Here is an 18,971-nt window from a genome sequence, read left to right as displayed (position 1 = left end):
CCTTTCCTTTGCTCCTTTTCTTTTCATTTCATTTTCAGTATTATGTATTTGGTTTAGGTCTTTCCCCCCCTGGAAAGTGGCTCATTATTCTTCACAGCCACACTCGTGCTTCAGTTGCCAAGGTAGAACAGTCACATCCCCCTTAAATGTTTCAGATACAAAAGAAAGATCTACCTTCATCTTCATCCTCCATTTGGGCTTTGGCCTCTCTCGAATACATGGCTCTTCGGAGGGTTTTCCTCTCCAACGTTGTTTGGTCCGCTTCCATATCCTACAGCAAACATTGTACTATCATTCAAGAAGCTCACAACCACAGGAAGATTTTGACGTACCAGTCAGTGACCCACAGGTACCAATCGTTCGTTACCTTTGTCAGTCTCGGGCTCTCTGTTAGAAGAGCCACAACTCCTACCACAGGAGTACTTGTGAGTACTTTGTAAAGCTTCAGAGCTTAGAGGTGTTGGGCAGTAAGAAGCCAGGAAAAGTAGCAACAACACAATGGAGCTGACCCCAGAAAGAGGGACACCTCCTCCCACCTTAAAGTGCAATTCCACCAGTGCTACTTCTTCTATCTCTACATCCTTTTCAGATACTCCCTGTAATTCTCTAACTAAAGATTTATTCATGGTAAAAAATATCTTCCTTTAAAAATGCATGCAGTTCTAGACTGGTTCAAGTACTATCACTCATCCCCTCTTATTATAAATTATTAAATCAGAGTGAGTTTCTTTAGCATCTCACTAAGGTAGCTGCACAAAAGAAAAGGACTTCAATAGGCATTGAAGGAAGGTAGGTAATTTTGAAGCAAATGAAAAATGAGGGTGGTGCCTAGAAGTTTAGGAGGAAGCCCCAGGAGGAGAAAATACACAGAAAGAGAAAGGAAATGTGCCCTGAACAGACTTTGTGAATTTTTCAGGGTTGCTTCAGACTTGTTCTGTGTTCAAGAAAGGGAGGAGAATTTCATTTTCTCCACTCCTCTGCCTCAAACACCCTCGTCCCTGTGGCTTTGGAACTGGACTAGTGGTATCTTTCTGATACACTGTGGGTTAAGTCAGCTGCTGCTGGACAGTTTGGGAAACTAACCATATCCTTGTTTGTACGGGAAAATGCATTCTGAGTTCCAAAAAACTGACCCACAGACTTTTGGAATCTGGTAAATTGAGGGCTTTCTGTATATGTGCTTCCTCCCCCTCTCTAACACCCACACACACCCACACACACAAATTGCAGTTTGTTACATCAATAAACTAATAAACCCTTATTGGTCAGTCTCTAGGTAGTGATCATGGTTGTTGTTGTTGTTGTTGTTTTGGCCTCTTACACAACATGTGTGATACAGGATACTTGCTAGAAGGCTCTATTGCCTCCAGATTCTTGGTTAAAAAAGAATGAAAACTAAAGTGTCTCTTGAATAGTGTTTCTTTTTTCGGAGACAATTTCATATCAGCTTTAATTCTGCCTAATGATATGAAAACTAATGCTTACAAATGTGATTAAACACAAAAATAAAGATGACTTGTTCCTTCATGTGTAACGTGATCAAATTGGGAAACAGAAGATGTGGTTCTCGTTCAACTCTCCATGCTGTGTGAGTAAAAGATTTAACATCTAAGATGCTTTAAAGAAATCTTTACTCATTTCTCTTATAAGTAAATGCACGTATTAAGCTCATTACAAGTTAAATATTTTATTTATTTATTTATTTATTTATTTATTTATTTATTTATAAATTTTTTTTTTCAACGTTTATTTATTTTTGGGACAGAGAGAGACAGAGCATGAACGGGGGAGGGGCAGAGAGAGAGGGAGACACAGAATCAGAAACAGGCTCCAGGCTCTGAGCCATCAGCCCAGAGCCCGACGCGGGGCTCGAACTCACGGACCGCGAGATCGTGACCTGGCTGAAGTCGGACGCTTAACTGACTGCGCCACCCAGGCGCCCCACAAGTTAAATATTTTAAATTCTGTTGATATTTGGCTTAAGTATATGTGAATTTAGTTTAATTTATCTAATAAATATTTAATACTTGTTAAGGATCGGATCAGGGGGAGGGCTGGAGACTGGGGGAGGAAACATCAAATGATGCTAGTTTATTTTGCTTAATATTATGATGAAGATAATGGTTGTCATCCAAGCTAGAATTTTTGATAACATTTAAGTCAGCTAAAAGTGTTAACTCCTTCTCTTTGTTGTAGTTTTCATTGCTATCCTTTTAACATATTCGTTTGTTTCCCCCTTACCCCTTATTAAACTGGCAGTTCTGTCCAAAGCTCAGTGACAGGATACTTTGTTTTGCCATCCTTCTCTGCTTGCTTGATCTGCTTTGGCTCTAGGTTTGTCTTTCTCAACCGTGGCACTATTTACATTTTGACCAGACAACTCTTTGTTGTGGGGGCTGCACTGCAGGATGCTAAGCAGTATCCTTGTCTTCTACCCACTAGATGCCAGAGGCACCTGCCCCTCCACTGTGACAACCAAAAACATTTTTAAATGTTGCCAAATGTCCTCCAGAAAGCAAACTGGGCCCTGGTTGAGAACTGGTGCTCTAGGCAAACACTCAATCCTGCCACACAACAAAGTGAACAAGAGACTGTTTTCTCCACAGTGTGATTCTCCCTGCTTTTGGATGAATTTCAGGTGCCTGCCCTTCCTTAGGTGGCGGTAACCACCCTCTATCACCAGGTGAGGATTCTGGACAGGTGCATGGTTCATACTGGCTTTTACTGGCCACTGTTCAACCTCACAACTGCATTTGCTCTGTCCACACTCTAACTTGCTCCATATCTCCACCAGCTGATTTATAACCCTGTAATGTGTCTTTAATTATAGAGCTATGCTATCTCAAGTGATCTCTTCATTTCTAAATACAACTTAATGGACTTTCTTCCTGGCTTGTTTAATAGTCAGTATTACTATAAAATCAAGCCAACAACTTTCTCCGTCTTTTTTTTCCAGATCTTTTTTTCCAAAGTAAACCATAAGTGGCCCCACTCCTTAAGTTTACGTCATATCCTTTTGTCCCTGGCATCTAGGTCACCATAAAAAAAAAATGTCATTTGGAGCCATCCCAATAAGTTTATAATCAAGTTTCTCACAGTATAATTCCTAAGTGGGCTCTTGCTGATTGTACCTTATATATATTTTTTGATGAATATCTTCATTGGAATGGTTCTGTGATTTTTCCTATTCTACCTAAAGATTTTTACTTACATCTTTTCTTCCTTAGGTAATTTGTTTTTGAGATCTTTGGCAAATCTGGAGAAGACAGACAAATGCTAGGGTCTGTCTGACTTTTTATCTTCGTCTCTCTATGGAAACATAGATCCTTTTATTCTTTTATAAAATAAGTCATTTTAATTTCTGGATATTCTCAGAAATTTGCTTATGTAAAAATTTCATTTTATAATGCTCATTCCATGCCAGGAGTAACAAATTCTGGACACTTCCTAGGCTCGACTCAAAAAACACTTCAAAAATTTACTAATGTAATTTATAATTTCACCTTTCAACTACAAGTTGTTCTTTCATTGTACTCAGTCTGGTTTCTGACTCTGTTATCACCTCATTCAATGTAATATAACATAATACATAACACTATATTGGAATTACATTGACTACAGACTTGGGTTTAAATCCAACTAGTACTACTTATATGTACTACACAACTTATAAGTTATGTAACCTTTCCGGGCTTCAGTTTTCTCATCTCTAAAAGTGAGATCATATTTTCTTTACTTATTTCCCATATTGTATTTACTTTTTTTCTGGGGATTTGTGAAAATTAAATGAGATTGTGGACTTGAAAAACTACATCCATGTAAAAGTTAATTGTTATTTCCTCCTGATCACCTTCCTTCACTTCCCAGCCCTATTCCAGACATGCTTGGCAATTTCACCTACAGCTCACAGTTCTTCCTTCTTTCAAAATCATCTTAGATTTTGTTTTGATCACTGCCCTCCATTTGTAGGTGGTGAGTGAAAATTTCCTCATATTACAGATGAAGAAAATGAGATACACAGAAGGAAAAATAAGATAAAATAATGATATGCCATGCTTTAGAAAATTGTTTTTTTAGACACATAATTGTAATATCATTCAAATTCAAATCAAAATTCTCTAAAAACCTGAGACTACTTCATCCAAAAATATCATTAGAATTTTATAGTTTCAAAGTAACCTATTTATTAACTACATTATTAATTATATACATATACATATACACATACAATTACTTTGGGTTTCAAATGAGGACCATTATATCATCAATATTAAATAATAATACTTCTTTAGAAGAATTTTTGATAATTATACAGTATACTTATGACTCTTCTGGAGTGGATTCTCAACTCTTCTGAACTATGAGCAATTACCTTTTCTAATTCTTGATCTTGCCGATTCATAAGTGTTTTCCAGTGTTCATAAAGCTCAACATCTTTGGTTTGAATGTCCTTCAAAGTCCCTTCTCTTAGTACACTTCCATCCTTCATGGCTATGATCTAAGCAAAGCACATATTAGCAGAACTGTGACAAAAAGCCCTAATTGGCCAAATGAATTACTTTTACCTCAGACAGGATTTCTTAATGTGCCTATTTACTTATATGACTATAACATTAAAATTAATGTTTTTTTTTCTTTTCTTTATTTATTTAAATTTATTTATTTTTAATTTACATCTAAGTTAGTTAGCGTATAGTGCAACAATGATTTCAGCAGTAGATTCCTTAATGCCCTTTACCCATTTAGCCCATGCCCCCTCCCACAATCCCTCCAGCAACCCTCTGTTTGTTCTCTGTATTTAAGAGTATGACACTTCTTTTAAATTCTTACCCAGTCAGCATGTGTTAGATACTGTAATTTGTGAGTTACAAGAACAAGTGTCCTTTTGTCATCTTGGAGAAATTTCAAAATCCCTTCCTGCATTAAGTGATCACTCAAGTGAATGTCCAGGGCAGAGAATGGATCATCCTACAACCAGTAAAATGGAGAGAATGTGAAACATTTTCTATATTCTGGATGTAACTCAATTTCTTTAGAAAGTAGAATTACAAATAACTAAGAGCAAATTATCCTTAATATATTTATAAAAAACCAGACTGTATATGTTTAAATTGTTGGGAAAAAGTATTAAATTAAAAATGAAGCTTTTATTTTCTCTTTTACCTTAAAAATTATTCAAAAAGTGAATAATAATATCCAAAGTGGTTTACATTATTATGTCTAGAATCTTCAAGCTCAAAAAACAACACTTCATGACAACCTTTAGCAATAGACTAAACAGGGGTGCCTAGGTGGCTCAGTTGGTTGAGTGTCTGACTCTTGATTTCAGCCCAGGTCATATATCACAGTTTGTGGGATCAAGCTCCACATAAGACTCTACGCTGACAGCATGGAGCCTGCTTGGGATTCTCTCTCTCCCTCTCTTTCTCTGTCCTTCCCCCACTCACATACACTCTCTTTCTCTCAAAATAAATAAATAAACTTAAAAAAAATAAAAACCCCACAACAGACTTAACAAAAAATAAAATAATTCTAGAGTTGAAATTTAGAAAATAAAAATAGGCATAGACTCCACATCAAGAAGGCGACATAGGAGGCTCCTAAATTTCCCTCCTCCCATGGATGCTTTGACTATGCAGCTACACACAGAACAATTCCTTCTGAGAGAAATCCAGAAACTAGTTGAGTGACTTCTACACATTGGAAAACTGAGAAAATACCCCATTTAAAAGACAGTAAAGGCTGAGACAACTCTCACCACAAACCTTACCCTCTGCTCAGCACCATACAATTGGAGAAAATCCCCAACTCCCAACTTCTCTTTGAGGAGTGAAGGGTTGGGGCCATACAGCTAGTGCCTCAAATTTTATGGCTGCTATCCAAGGGGCAGGCCCCCAAGTCACTTAGCTTTGAAAGCCAGTGGGGCTTGCATTGATAAGTCCCACAGAAATACAGGAAGCAAAAAAGCAGTTGTTAACACACATGTGAGCACTTACTACATCTATCCTTCCAGGACTCAGAGCCAAAGGGGCAGGCAAAAAACAAACAAACAAACAAAGAAAAAACAAAAAACAAACCCTCTTCCCAGTCTTTTCCTGAGCAGAGTTTGCATACTTTACAAGCTACTACCTGAGGGTACAGCTTCTAATTAGCATGAATGTGGGTGTTGATTGTGATCCTCTCTGTAGACTGAAAGAGCTATTGGAAGATGGCTCAGGTCATGATGTCATGGTTCGTAAGTTCAAGCCCCCCACATCAGGCTCACTGCTGTCAGCACCAAAGCTATCAAGGCAGAGCCCTCTTTGGAGGTTCTGACCCCTCTCTCTCTGCCCCTCTCCTGCTTGTGCTGTCTCTCTCAAAAATAAATAAACATTAAAAAAAAGAGAATGAACTATAGAAAGGTAAATTAAGAAAAAAAATCCCATTTACAATCACTCAAAAAAAAAAAAAATTAAAATACCCAGACTGAATTTAACCAAAGAGGTGAATATCCATCCATATACTGAGGATGTTGGTGGAAAAATTAAAGAGATGAACAAATGGAAAGATACTCTGTGTTCATGAACTGGAAGAATTAATATTAATAACAAAATGTCCATCTAGTGAAATCCTTAGCAAAATTCCAATAATATTTTTCTAAGAAATAGAAGAAAAATCTTAAAATTTATATGGAACTACAAAAGACCCCAAATAGCCAAGAAAAAAAAAAAGAAAGAAAGAAAGAAAGAAAAGGAAAAAATCTTGAGGAAGAACAAGGGTAAAGACATCACATTTCTTGATTGCAAACTATGTTACAAAGCTATAGCAATCAAAAGTATGATATTCGCATAAAAAGTGACACATAATTAATGGAACAGAATAAAGAGCTTAGAAATAAACCCATGTGTATATGGCCAATTAAATTTTGACAAAGGAGCCAAGAATATACAATGACGAAAAGATAGTTTCTTCAATAAGCTGTATTGGGAAAATCACAAAAGACTTGACGAAACTGGACAACTTACACAGCACACAAAAATCAACTTAAAATAGATTAAAGACTTAAATAAAAATCTGAAACCGTAATAGTCTTAGAAGAACTTATAGGAAGCAAGCTCTCTGACATTGGTCTTGGCAATGATTTTTTTGAATTTGACACCAAAAGCAAAGGCAACAAAAGCAAAAATAAACAAGTGAGATTACATCAAATTTAAAAGCTCTGCACAGCAATGGCAGCCATCAACAAAATGAAAAGACCACCTATAGAATGAGATAAAATATTTGCAAACTACATATTCAGTAAGGGGTTAATATTCAAAACATATAAGGAACTCATACAACTCAATAGCAAAAAAGCCCAAATAACCCAATTTAAAAATAGACAAAGGACCTGAACTGACGTTTTCCAAAGACATACAAATGGCCAACAGGTATATGCAAATGTGCTCAACATCACTAGTCATCAAGAAAGTGCAAATCAAAACCACAATAAGGTATCACCTCACACCTCTTAGGACGTCTATTATCAAAAAGACAAGAGATGACAAAAGCTGGTGAGGATATGAAGCAAAAGGGAACTTTTGATGGGAATATAACTGGTGTAGCCACTATGGAAAACAGTATGTAGATTCCTCAAACATTTTAAAATACAACTACAATACCATCCCATGTCCAAAGGAAATGAAATCATTATCTCAAAGAGATATCTGTTCTCCATGTTCTTAGCAGCATTATTCACAATAGCCAAGGTATAGGAGCAACCTAAGTTTCTGTCAAAGATGGGTAAGATGTATGAATAAAGAAAATGTTTCTCTCTCTCTCTCTCTCTCTCTCTCTCACACACACACACACACACACACACACACACACACACACAGATACACACTTGAGTATTATTCAGCCATGAGAAAGAATACCCTGACAGGTGCAATAACATGTTATGCAAGAGTATTATGCTAAGAGAAATAAGACAGAGAAAGATAAATACTGCATGCTATCACTTCTAGGTGGAATCTAAATTAAACAAAAAAAGAGTCAAACTCACAGAATCAGGGTAGAATGGTGGTTGTTAGGGGCTGGGCCTGGGAGTAATAGGTAAAGTTGGTAAAAGAATATAAACTTTCAGTTATGAGATGAAAAAGGTCTGAGGATCTAATGTATAACATGGTGACTATAGTTCATAACACTGTATTATAAAATTGAAATTTTTTAAGAGAGCAGAACTTAAGTGCTTTCATCCTGCCTTGTCCAAAAATGTAAAGATGTGAGGTAATGGATGTGTTGATTAACTCAATGATAGGAATCCTCTCACAATGTATACATATAACAAAGTATCATGCTGTACATTTTAAATATGTTACAAATTATTTGTCAAATATACTTCGATTAAAAAAGAAATTTCAGGTGGCATCTGACTCTAGCTAAGTTAACTTCCTTTGCTAGAATAAATCAACACTCATCATAGGAAACTACTAAGAATGTAGAGGCTCTACAATATACCACTTACAATATCCAGGATACAGAAAACAATTAACACATATATAAAGTAACAGGAAAGTTTGAACAAGAGTAAAGAGAAAAAGCAGTCAGTAGAAATTGACTCTGGCTCAATATGGCTCAAATGTAAGAATTAGTGGCTTTTTGAACAGTTATTACAGATATATTCAAGGACTTAAAAATATATGGTAAGGGGTGTCTGGGTGGCTCAGTCAGGCTCTCTGCTGTCATTGCAGAGCCTGCTTTGGATCCTCTGTCCCCCTCTCTATCTGCCTCTCCAGTGCTTACTCTCCCTCTTTCTCTCTCAAAAATAAAATAAACATAAAAAAAGAAAAAAAATACGGTAAAACAGGCATAAAAATATTAATTGGATTAAATGAGATAATACAAATAACGTACTTAGTATATTACCAGCTAAATAATAGACACTAGGTAAATGATAGCTTTATTATATTGTTGGTAGTAATAGTAGTAATGACAAGAATACCATACCTACCACTGACCTGACAATTGTCTTGGGAAGAAAGGAAGCTTTCATGTACCAAGTGATTAAGTCACTTAGAAAATGATTTAGGGTATTATATTAATTGACTGGTGATGACATTCCTATTATTTATTTTAACATACATTTTATTTCTATAATGTTACATACAGCATCAAAGTAGATGCTTGACATTTTGGAATTCTTAAAAGAAGAAAACTGTAACTGGGAAAATTTTCTAAACAATTGAGTAAGCATGGTTATAGTATATATACAGATAAATTGCACTGGATAATTATCTGGACAGTGAAAAGTAAAAGCAATTTCTATTGAGATAGAAATTGTTATCTGGAAGTTAGAATAAATGCATGTATGTGATCATTATACCAGTGATATGATTACTCAATAATTTCACAAAAGTCTCCATCAATCTCTGCCTGCATCAACAGAAGCTATAAGCAAGATGGCTTTATTATAGTATTTAGGAGTAGCCTGTATGAAAAAGAAATATTAACAAGGCATTTAGATAGCTAAAGGGTGATTTAAAATTATAACAGCTTTTAAAAAATCAGTTTACTGATTTCATAATTACGAATAAAGAGGTGATGTAATTCATGTCCTCAAACAGCTTTTATAGGAATACATTTAACAGTGGAGACACACTTACTGTAATCTCATTTGTTTAGATCATTTAAATAATGCAACATTTTGGACAATGTAATAAGTTGACAAAGTGATATCAACACACATGTATATACACATATACATACATATATTAATGTGAGTATATATATTTTAAACACGGTAACTAAACACAATGCACTTAATGACACAATTATCTTGACTGTCCTGAAATTTCTTTGGATGACATGGGAGATATTTTAAAATCTTTCAGAACCTATGGATCATCCTAATGAACGTTAATTATTTCTGAAATATTCCAAGATGTATGCATAGGAGATTGAATTAGCTTTCTACTACTGTCCAGTGAGTTTCTTTTTTGAATCATCACAGACATCAGCTTTTTGTCACTTAGCTTCTTTTAGTAACAAGAAGAAAATCTCTTATTTGAATTTTCTAATTGTTAGATTTTGGATAAGTGATAGAAAGATAAATTACTATTATATAGGAATTTCTTTTAACATAGAGAAGTTCTGATGGCACTTAAGAATTACTTTAAAAAGGAGAGTTCAGGTATCAGTATAAAGTGATGTAGAATAGGGGCACCTGGGTGGCTCAGTTAGTTAAGCGTCTGACTTTGGCTCAGGTCATGATCTCATGGTGTGTGAGTTTAAGCCCTGCATTGGGCTCTGTGCTGACAGCTCCGAACCTGGACCCTGCTTCAGATTCTGTGTCTCCTTTTCTCTCTGTCCCTCCCCCATTTGTGCTCTGTCTCTCTCTGTTTCTCAGAAATATATAAATGTAAAAAAAAAATTAAGTGATGTGGGATAAAGCAATGTTTCCACAGCAGTGGAAAAAATACCATTAGTATCAGGGCTATACTGGTGAAGTTTTCTCTATCTCCATTTCCAATAAGGTAGCAAGGATATAATACCAAGACTTAGCTACCAGCATATCACTGATTTTCCAAAATCAGATAATGATTATAGAGGTAATCTGATTGTTTCTGAGACAACCTCCTGCCTCTGATTCCAATAAGAACCGTAAGACTCCCTTGCGATACAAACTATTCCAAATGATTCTGAGAAGTTTTCATGTAGAAATAGCACATGAACTGGAAACGAGTTCTTAATAATAATTCAGCTTGGTTTTCTATAAAATTCTGACTTTAAACGTATAAGATAGTAAGGCATAATGCAAAGTCCATTATCTCTAAATTAAGAGCCTCAAATTTTAGTCATGACTCCACCTCTCTGACGCTGGGTAATTTTCCAAACTCAATTATTTCATTTGCAAAATGGGGGTAATAAAGAGACTTTTCAGAGAGCACATAAACTTTTTGCAAAGATCAAATAAAGTAGCACGGAAAAAGTTTCTGCGGAGTGTTGTAGAAGTGTTATTTTATTATTACTTTCTTATAAATAGATTATAAATACTTTCTTATAAATAGATTCTATACTTATAAATAGATTAATACTTTGCTAATCCCTTTCAAGCATCACAATGAGAGTTTATCGACTTCTAAGAATCTCTTAATAAGGAAGGTGGTTAAGAACATAGGCTATGAAATCAAGTTATCTGGGTTTGTAACCTTGCTTCACTATTACTATCTATATGACCTTAGATAAATTATCCCCCAAAGCCTCAGTATCCTCAACCATAAATAGCAGTAGTAAAACAATAACGATAATAATAATAATAATAATCGTAATAATGCTAAACCTAATAGGGTTATTCTGAGAATTAAGTGAGCTAATATGTATAAAGTACTTAGAATCACGCCTACATCGTAGAGATCCCTTAAGAATGGTTGCTATCATTTATATGCCATAGCTTCATTAACGAGCATCTTGGTGTTACAGTCAAATGTAATCTTTTATACAACTTAATAAAAATCTAGGTTATATGGGTTGGGAATCATTTCTCAAGATTCAGTTTGTATATTAACATTTTGGATTTAGGGGAGATAGTTTTTAAAAAAAATATTTATTTATTTTTGAGTGGGGTGGGGAAGAGCAGAGAGAGGGAGACAGAGAATCCTAAGCAGGCCCCACATTGTTAGCGCAGAACCCAATGAAGGGCTCGATCTCACGAACCTGAGCTCATGACCTGAGCCGAAATCAAGAGTCTGACGCTTAACTGTCTGAGCCACCCAGGCGCCCCAAGGGAGATACTTCTTTTTTTTTTTTTTTTTTCAACGTTTTTATTTATTTTTTGGGGCAGAGAGAGACAGAGCATGAACGGGAGAGGGGCAGAGAGAGAGGGAGACACAGAATCGGAAACAGGGTCCAGGCTCTGAGCCATCCACCCAGAGCCCGACGCGGGGCTCGAACTCACGGACCGCGAGATCGTGACCTGGCCGAAGTCGAACGCTTAACCGACTGCGCCACCCAGGCGCCCCAAGGGAGATACTTCTTTTAAAGAAAGTAAAACAATTTGTCAAAAGCCAATTCAATGAATAAACGATTCTTCCTTTTTTCAAGAGCATATTATTATTTTTTATATATGTACATACAGTTCTCACTAGTGTATTCTTCTTATATTTAAAGAATATCTATAAATTGTATGTATTTTTTGTATGGATATATTTTTGGAAATAACTTGTAAGTATATTCACTGATACAGCACATTTGTATATGCCATAACACTTCAAAAATAACTAGTATACTTCATACACCATTAAGAAGTTTCCATTTGGCTTTGATATTATGTAAAGGCTAATGTGATAAAGTTTAATTAGAGTAAAACAAAACATCATCCAAGTAATTATTTGTACAAGATCCTGAAAGATAGGGGAAAAGCCTTTTTCTCCTTTGTTTCTTCTAACACAGAAGTTGGCACTGAGGACATTCACTAAATATTAATGGATGGGAAGATGGAAGGAAGAAAGGGTGGAAGGGAGGAAGGGAAAGGGTTTGGGAAAGGGAAGAGAGGGATGGGAAAAGGAAAAGAAGAAGGTAGGAAGGTAGGGAGATAATGGGAAAAGGCAAAAGGAAGGGGAAAAAAAAAGGACAATACAGGTGCTAACTTGACAGTAATAATTTTTTTTAATACTAGAGATTCTTAACTGATCAGAAAACAATACTCAAAAGGCATGCAGCTCTAGCCCAGACATTGCCACTCACTAGTCATTAGTCCTTGGGTAAGGCACTCTATGCATACGTTTCTTCATCTAACATGAAGATACCATCTACACTCACAGCAGTCGTAAGATCAAATGGGATAACACTGTGGTTCAGAGTACTTTGTGAATTTTTCTACAAAGAAATTATAGGATATAATTCTGAGGTAATTATTAAAACACATCAATAATATTTTTTGCTGCTAAAATATTCAATTTCAGGTTGCAATGAAGTAAATATTTAGATCATAAGATCCAATAGTTGTAAGGTTATCTAAGCTGATCAGAGTGCATCTAGAACACACTTTTTCAAAGGGACTCTGACAAATACTATTATACCCAGGATTAAGAGAAGTTATCAAAATTATATTATTGTGGAAAAATTAAAAATGCTAAACTTGCTTAGCTTAAAGTAAATTAAGACAAGTTATGAAAATAATATTAAAATGTTGAATATGACTGCATAAAAGAAATATATTTGCTGCTGTAGAAGCAGAAGGAAAACCAATTAATGAAAAATCCAAGGAAGTAGATTTTAATCACTTAATAACTTCCCGATAAGAGCCATCTGTGGTAGGCAGAATAAAGGCCCCCAAACATGTCCACGTCCTAATTCCCAGAAGCTGTAAATGTTACCTTATATGGCAGTGGGACTTTGCACATATGATTAAGATTAAAAACCTCTAGATTGGAAGATTGTCCTGAATAATCCAAATAGGTTCAAACTAATTACATGGATCTTTGAGAGAAGAGAACTTTCCCAGCTGTGAAGAGAGGAAGATGTGACTAGTAGAAATGGTCAGAGATAGAAAGTTACTGGCTTTGAAGATGAAGGAAGGCAGCCATGAGCCAAGGAATGTGGGCAGCCTCTACAAGTTGGAAAAGGCAAGGAAATGGATTGTCCCCTAGAGCCTCCAGAAGGGAACACAGCCCTAACGACACTGATTTTAGTTCAGTGAGATTCATTTTAGAATTCTAACCTACAGAACCATCAGATTATTTAAACCACAAAATATAGCAATTTGGTATGGCAGCAATAGGAAACGTATACAGTGACCAAAAAGGCCACCTGAAAGTGAAGCAATCTGTCTTCAGAGTCATCAAAAAGCTGTTAACAGGCAATATGAAAAGTAATCCTATAATGAATGGATGGGAATCTACAATAAGTTAACCCTATGAATTCTTTGAATAAGTTAACCAGACACCAATCTGGATATCCCAACTCTCAACACCCCAACTCTCAACAACTCTCAACTGATTCTACAATTGTAATAAGTAACAGTCACTAAATTGAAGGCAGTGGAATGAACAGGGATAGAATACTAGACCCAGAAGACCTTGGTCTCTTTCAGATTTCCAAGTCACTTCGTCTTCAGGTGGTTCAGCTATTAAGTGATCCTAAAATTCAAGAAGTCATTTCCAGTTGTAGGTCCATCCACTATGGAAGGGATTTACAAGTACATAAGTTACTGCTAGATCTTGCTATGGTTTTGTGGTGTAGTTTTCTGGAGAATTTTGGTGACAGGTACTCTTAGGGAGATTAACCTGAAGTGAATTTCCAGTATGTACAAATTCTACTCCTATCCCCAGCAGTAGATTCACATTTCGTGAGAGACTTCAAAACCAACCTACTTTTTGAAGAGCTTATAGATTTTAGATGGAATGAAAATTATAAAGAAGTCTGGAAACCGGAATTACAGATGGTTAATAATTGCACAGAAGGAGAAGGCAGGGGAAGGATGCATTTACATACTCTGCCGGTGTCTAATATACTACTTAAAAGTTCAGTTATTTTGGCTACCTCTTGCTAGAGGAACCAAACTAGGGCAAAATTCATAATCAATATAATCATCAAAATCTGTTTGTAGATCCATAGGTAGAACAAGATTTTTTACCCAGTATATACAGGAGGGTGATCCATGTAGCTTTTTTTAAGACCCAGGCTCTAGACTCTGCCCTTATAAATTATGATTCAGTAGGTCAAGGGTGGTACCAAAATTTCTATAGCTTTAGAAAGCTTCTCAGTCAAAGCTTATGCACAGTCTGAGCTGCACACCACTGTAATGGAGTACTATGCTTACTTCCCCCTATATCCACCAAGAGTGCATTTTCTAGCCTTTCTTTCTTTGTCATCCAACATAAATGAGAAGGGATATGATCCTGTCCAGTTGATCCAACACTATACAGACTTTTCCATTAATGATACTCATGGCTAAGAAACTCACATAAGCAACAATTTAGGGCACCTAAGTCACTTGGACACCAATCTGGATACTCCAACTCTCAGCCTTATGGGTTGATCTGATTTGTACTGTGAGATTTTGTTTCCCTTATGTTCTTTATTATTTCAGAAGTTAACCCATCTTTCCTTGAGTAAACTGACTTGAATGTTTAAAGTCTCATTTGTCCAGAGGGAAACATGAAGTAGAAACAAAGATCATATTCTCACCAAAAAGACAATGCTGGTATTTTGATAGAGAGCTCGTGCCACACAGATTCTTTGCCTCTGACCCCCACTCAGGTTGATGCCCTAGAGAAGAATAACCGTAAGTATCCAACCTTTCCAAAAGCAAATGATCTGACGGTGAAGAATTCTCTTTAAAATACAAACTTGTTTTTCAGAAATTTTAAAGTAATGGTAACTTATTGATTAAATTGTGATAGCATTAGTAAGATAAAATCAAAATTATCTATTAGTCAACACTTGAATCATAGTTAAGAGAATTTTTGAGTGGTAACATGAATTCTTCTTTCACTCTGATAGACAGCTCTGCTGTACAAAAGCTTTAATAACCACACACATGGTTAGCACTAAACACTGCCAGCAATTCCAAAATTTTTACTAGTTTTGCAAATTGTATCTCTAGTTTACTTAACATATGCCTCTTAAAATTTATATTGCCAATTATGTTCAATAGTCTATACAGCAATATGGTTTTAAAAACAAGTACCAATTATAAGAATTTTTAAACTAGTATTTATTGACCACTTAGTATGTGGCAGACTTGTGTAAATGCTTTTACATTCCTTATTTCTTTTATTCATTATAGCAATTCCAACGTCTAGGCATTATTCCCTTTACTTTACACACAAGGAAAGTAAGGCTCAGAGAAGTCCATGCTCTTAAACAGTATATTGTGCTGCAATCAAGAACAGCCATTAAGAACACTGACGCCTGGGTGGCTTAGTCAGTTAAATTTCAGACTCCTGATTTCAGTTCAGGTCATGATCTCATGACCATGAGTGCTCTCTCTCTGTCTCAAAATAAACTTAAAAAATTTAGCCAAAATTGTTTTAAAGATTGTATGCAGGCATAAATATTTTTTAGCTGCTCAGAACAGTATGACATCACCATTAAACATGTTTACACAAAGAAAAAAGGATACTTTAACAAGAATAAATAGATGTTGACAAGAATGGAAGAAGTCGGAAGCAATCTCAATTTCAACTCCAAGTATGTAAAAACACATTTGATCAAAGGCAGGAACTGCTTTATTTTCCTTGAGAACTCTCTAGTAGCTAGCACAATGTTAAATATATGGTGGTTACCCAACAGATACTGAAGACTGGCATTAAAGCTCCTGTGCTCCTATTTCCGGAACCTGCCACTAGGACAAGGCACAGCCCCTAAGCTCTCAGATTTCATTATGCTCCATTAAAGGTTAAAGACAACCAGAAGACTTTTTTAGATGTTTGTTTTATTTAATTAAGCTATACATAGCTCACCCTCTCTCCAATTTCAGTTTGGTCTCCAAAAGGTAGTAAGTCAATATCTGGCTGAAGAGAACAGGCATCCGTAACTGCTTTGTACCTTTGGGAGAAATTGTTTTGAATTTTTAGATCACTATTAATATACTACCCATAAAGTAAGTCCCAAGTTCAATATCTTGGAAGCCAAAATACAACATTTGTTGAACAACTTGGTATATATTCGCCTCTACACTGGGTTTGTGGAAACCAAGATAAATAGATTTTGGTTTCCACTCTTATAAAACTAGTAAATGGAGAAGGCTGATAAAGAAACATATAATAAAATGGATCTTATTAGGTGCTACAGCTGATGTAGGTGGAAAATGCTCCTAACATACATAGAAAGAAATGGTTGAGCACTCTAAGAAGTCTTTGCAAAGGAGGCAACATGTAAGCTGTATCTGGAAGATGGGTTGTAACTTGTTAGGAAGAAAATGATGGAAAGGAGGGAGACTTCAGGAGCTGCCTGAAGGTGAAAAGGCCATGGTGCATCTCAGGGACAACAGGAGGCTCACAAGAGCTAAAACACAGGTTGTGGGTGGGTGTCTGTGCATATTATCATGCATGCTGAAGGGAAGAGAAATGGAAGGTGTTGAGGATTGATGATACTCAAACAGATTTAACGCCTGGACTGGAAATGATAAATTGCAAGTATAGGAGATAGGGAGCACTAGGGAAAATATCAATAATTTCATTTTCTCAATCACCTAGTCTTAAAAAATTAAAAAGTCATTGTTGATTCTTCCCTCTTCTTCTCCCTGCTCTTATTTTTCCATTCTTATTCAAGAATTGTTTTTTTGTCAGCTGTCTCTTCTTTTCTATTTGTGCAGTCACCCCCAAGGGCAGGCAATGAACACTGCATGCCTGGATAATTATTCCAACAAATGTCTAAATGTCTCCTTGCTCCTAGAGCAGATTCATCCTTATGTATCTATCATTACACTTTCATATTAATCATCACAGTTACTTCATTATTCCCCTTTCTAAAACTTGCTGTGCCTCCCCAGAATGCATAGAATTATATCAAATTGGCTTTTAAGGCATCCGCTACCTCAACTCAGCTTTCATTTAAATCCATTTTGCCACTGTGAATATACATAAATCCTTTTCTGTCTGGTTTGTTCCCAGGGTCCCAAATGATCCCATGTAACTTAAGTTCTTCCTCCCACACTATCTGATTTCCTCTTCCCTCCCTTCCCTGTGCCTCCCCCTTGAACTAATTCTCCTTAACTTTCAAGGTTTGGCTTAGGGCTTTAAGACCCAGCCTTCTGAGGCTGGCTTAAGGGTCATGCCTTTGTACACTCTGGTGGTATTTAAAGACGGTTGAGAGATGGCGTATTCTGGCTGCTGTTTGTAACTAGAACCTCTCAGATCCCACATTCTTCCTTTTCTTTCCACGAGTAACTTTCTTTCTTTCTTGGATTTTTCCTTCTATTTATCAATAACCTCAGCACCCTCCCAACCACCAGCCCCTCCACCCCTCCACACTCCACCCTCCATGATTCCATTTCAGCAGCTTAGTTTTGGTGTACAATAAGTATACAGGATGGGCTGAAACGTCCAGTTAGACTTCTATTTAAAAAGTTGACTCAAAAGACCTGGTGATGAAGATGGACACAGGGCATGCAGGGAAGAAAGGAAGGCATGGCTCTGCAGGTTCCAGAAACCATGGACCAAACATAAGCATTAGAAATAGTTGCTCATTTTAGTTCTAAATTTTACATTCAAAATTACCTCTGTTTGTTGAAAGGACTTCCAAAAGTAATATTTTCTTCTACTGTAGCATTTAATAGCCAAGGTTTTTGAGCTGCGTAAGCCACAGAATACCTGTTCCTACTGGAAAATGGAAAAGATAAACAAAACACCGAAGGTATAAAAGGATGTTGTGCTGTATGTGTATTTTAGTAAAACTAAGAAGAACAAAAGTGGATGAAATATCTTGAACACAGAAATGGAAAGCTTCTAAGAAAGAATATTTTAATAACCACCAAACTTACTATTTATGGTTAAGTATTTCACCTGAATTAGAAAGATTAGAATTTAATCAAAATGTTCCTCAATGTGCAAAATTTGATTTTGCTATGCTAAAGAAGTGTTTAGAGGTATAAACTATAGGTTGAAAATTTATTTTGTAAAATAACTACAATTTTTAAAATAATTAAAAGGTCAATAGCAATACATTCTCTCCAAAGCCACTGATATTTTACTTTATATTAAAAGCACCTTACATAACTCTGAATTTTATATGCAAACCTTAGAAAAAGACATTAATTGGTACTGTGTCTGTGGCTTATTCATGTTAACAATGTTTTAAGGTAGTAGATAATATATAATTATTTCAAAGCAATAATACATTGAGGAATCCATTTCAATGTTGAAATAACTACACATTTAAAAGCTACATATTTCAAAACATATTGAAATAGCTTATTTCCTAAAAATTATAGCCTCTTCCGCCTCCCCATTTTTGTTTTTTTGGTTTACACATTCTACCAGATGTCTATACATCAGACTTTAATTTGC

At 35.9% G+C, this 18,971-nt stretch overlaps 1 protein-coding gene across 7 annotated transcripts in view; it reads right to left on the bottom strand.

Annotated features, from left to right (window-relative positions):
* The window catches only part of ABCC9 (ATP binding cassette subfamily C member 9), a 130,180-nt gene that overhangs the window by 41,147 nt on the left and 70,062 nt on the right, over positions 1-18,971 (bottom strand). For all 7 annotated transcript variants that reach the window (XM_040488690.1, XM_040488689.1, XM_040488692.1 and 4 more), the window contains 6 exons: positions 18,183-18,284; positions 16,425-16,509; positions 15,148-15,228; positions 4,831-4,968; positions 4,373-4,498; positions 175-271 (listed from right to left, as the gene is read on the bottom strand). In XM_040488690.1, coding sequence (XP_040344624.1) covers positions 175-271; positions 4,373-4,498; positions 4,831-4,968; positions 15,148-15,228; positions 16,425-16,509; positions 18,183-18,284 — 629 coding nt within the window. The remainder of the gene's footprint in view (positions 1-174; positions 272-4,372; positions 4,499-4,830; positions 4,969-15,147; positions 15,229-16,424; positions 16,510-18,182; positions 18,285-18,971) is intronic.

This window comes from Herpailurus yagouaroundi, unplaced genomic scaffold (genome assembly GCF_014898765.1).
Source record: "Herpailurus yagouaroundi ecotype Mexico unplaced genomic scaffold, PumYag 166, whole genome shotgun sequence".
Taxonomy (NCBI): Eukaryota; Metazoa; Chordata; class Mammalia; order Carnivora; family Felidae; genus Herpailurus; species Herpailurus yagouaroundi.
Note: the sequence above shows the minus strand (reverse complement) of the source record. Positions and strands in the feature narration are given on the sequence as shown.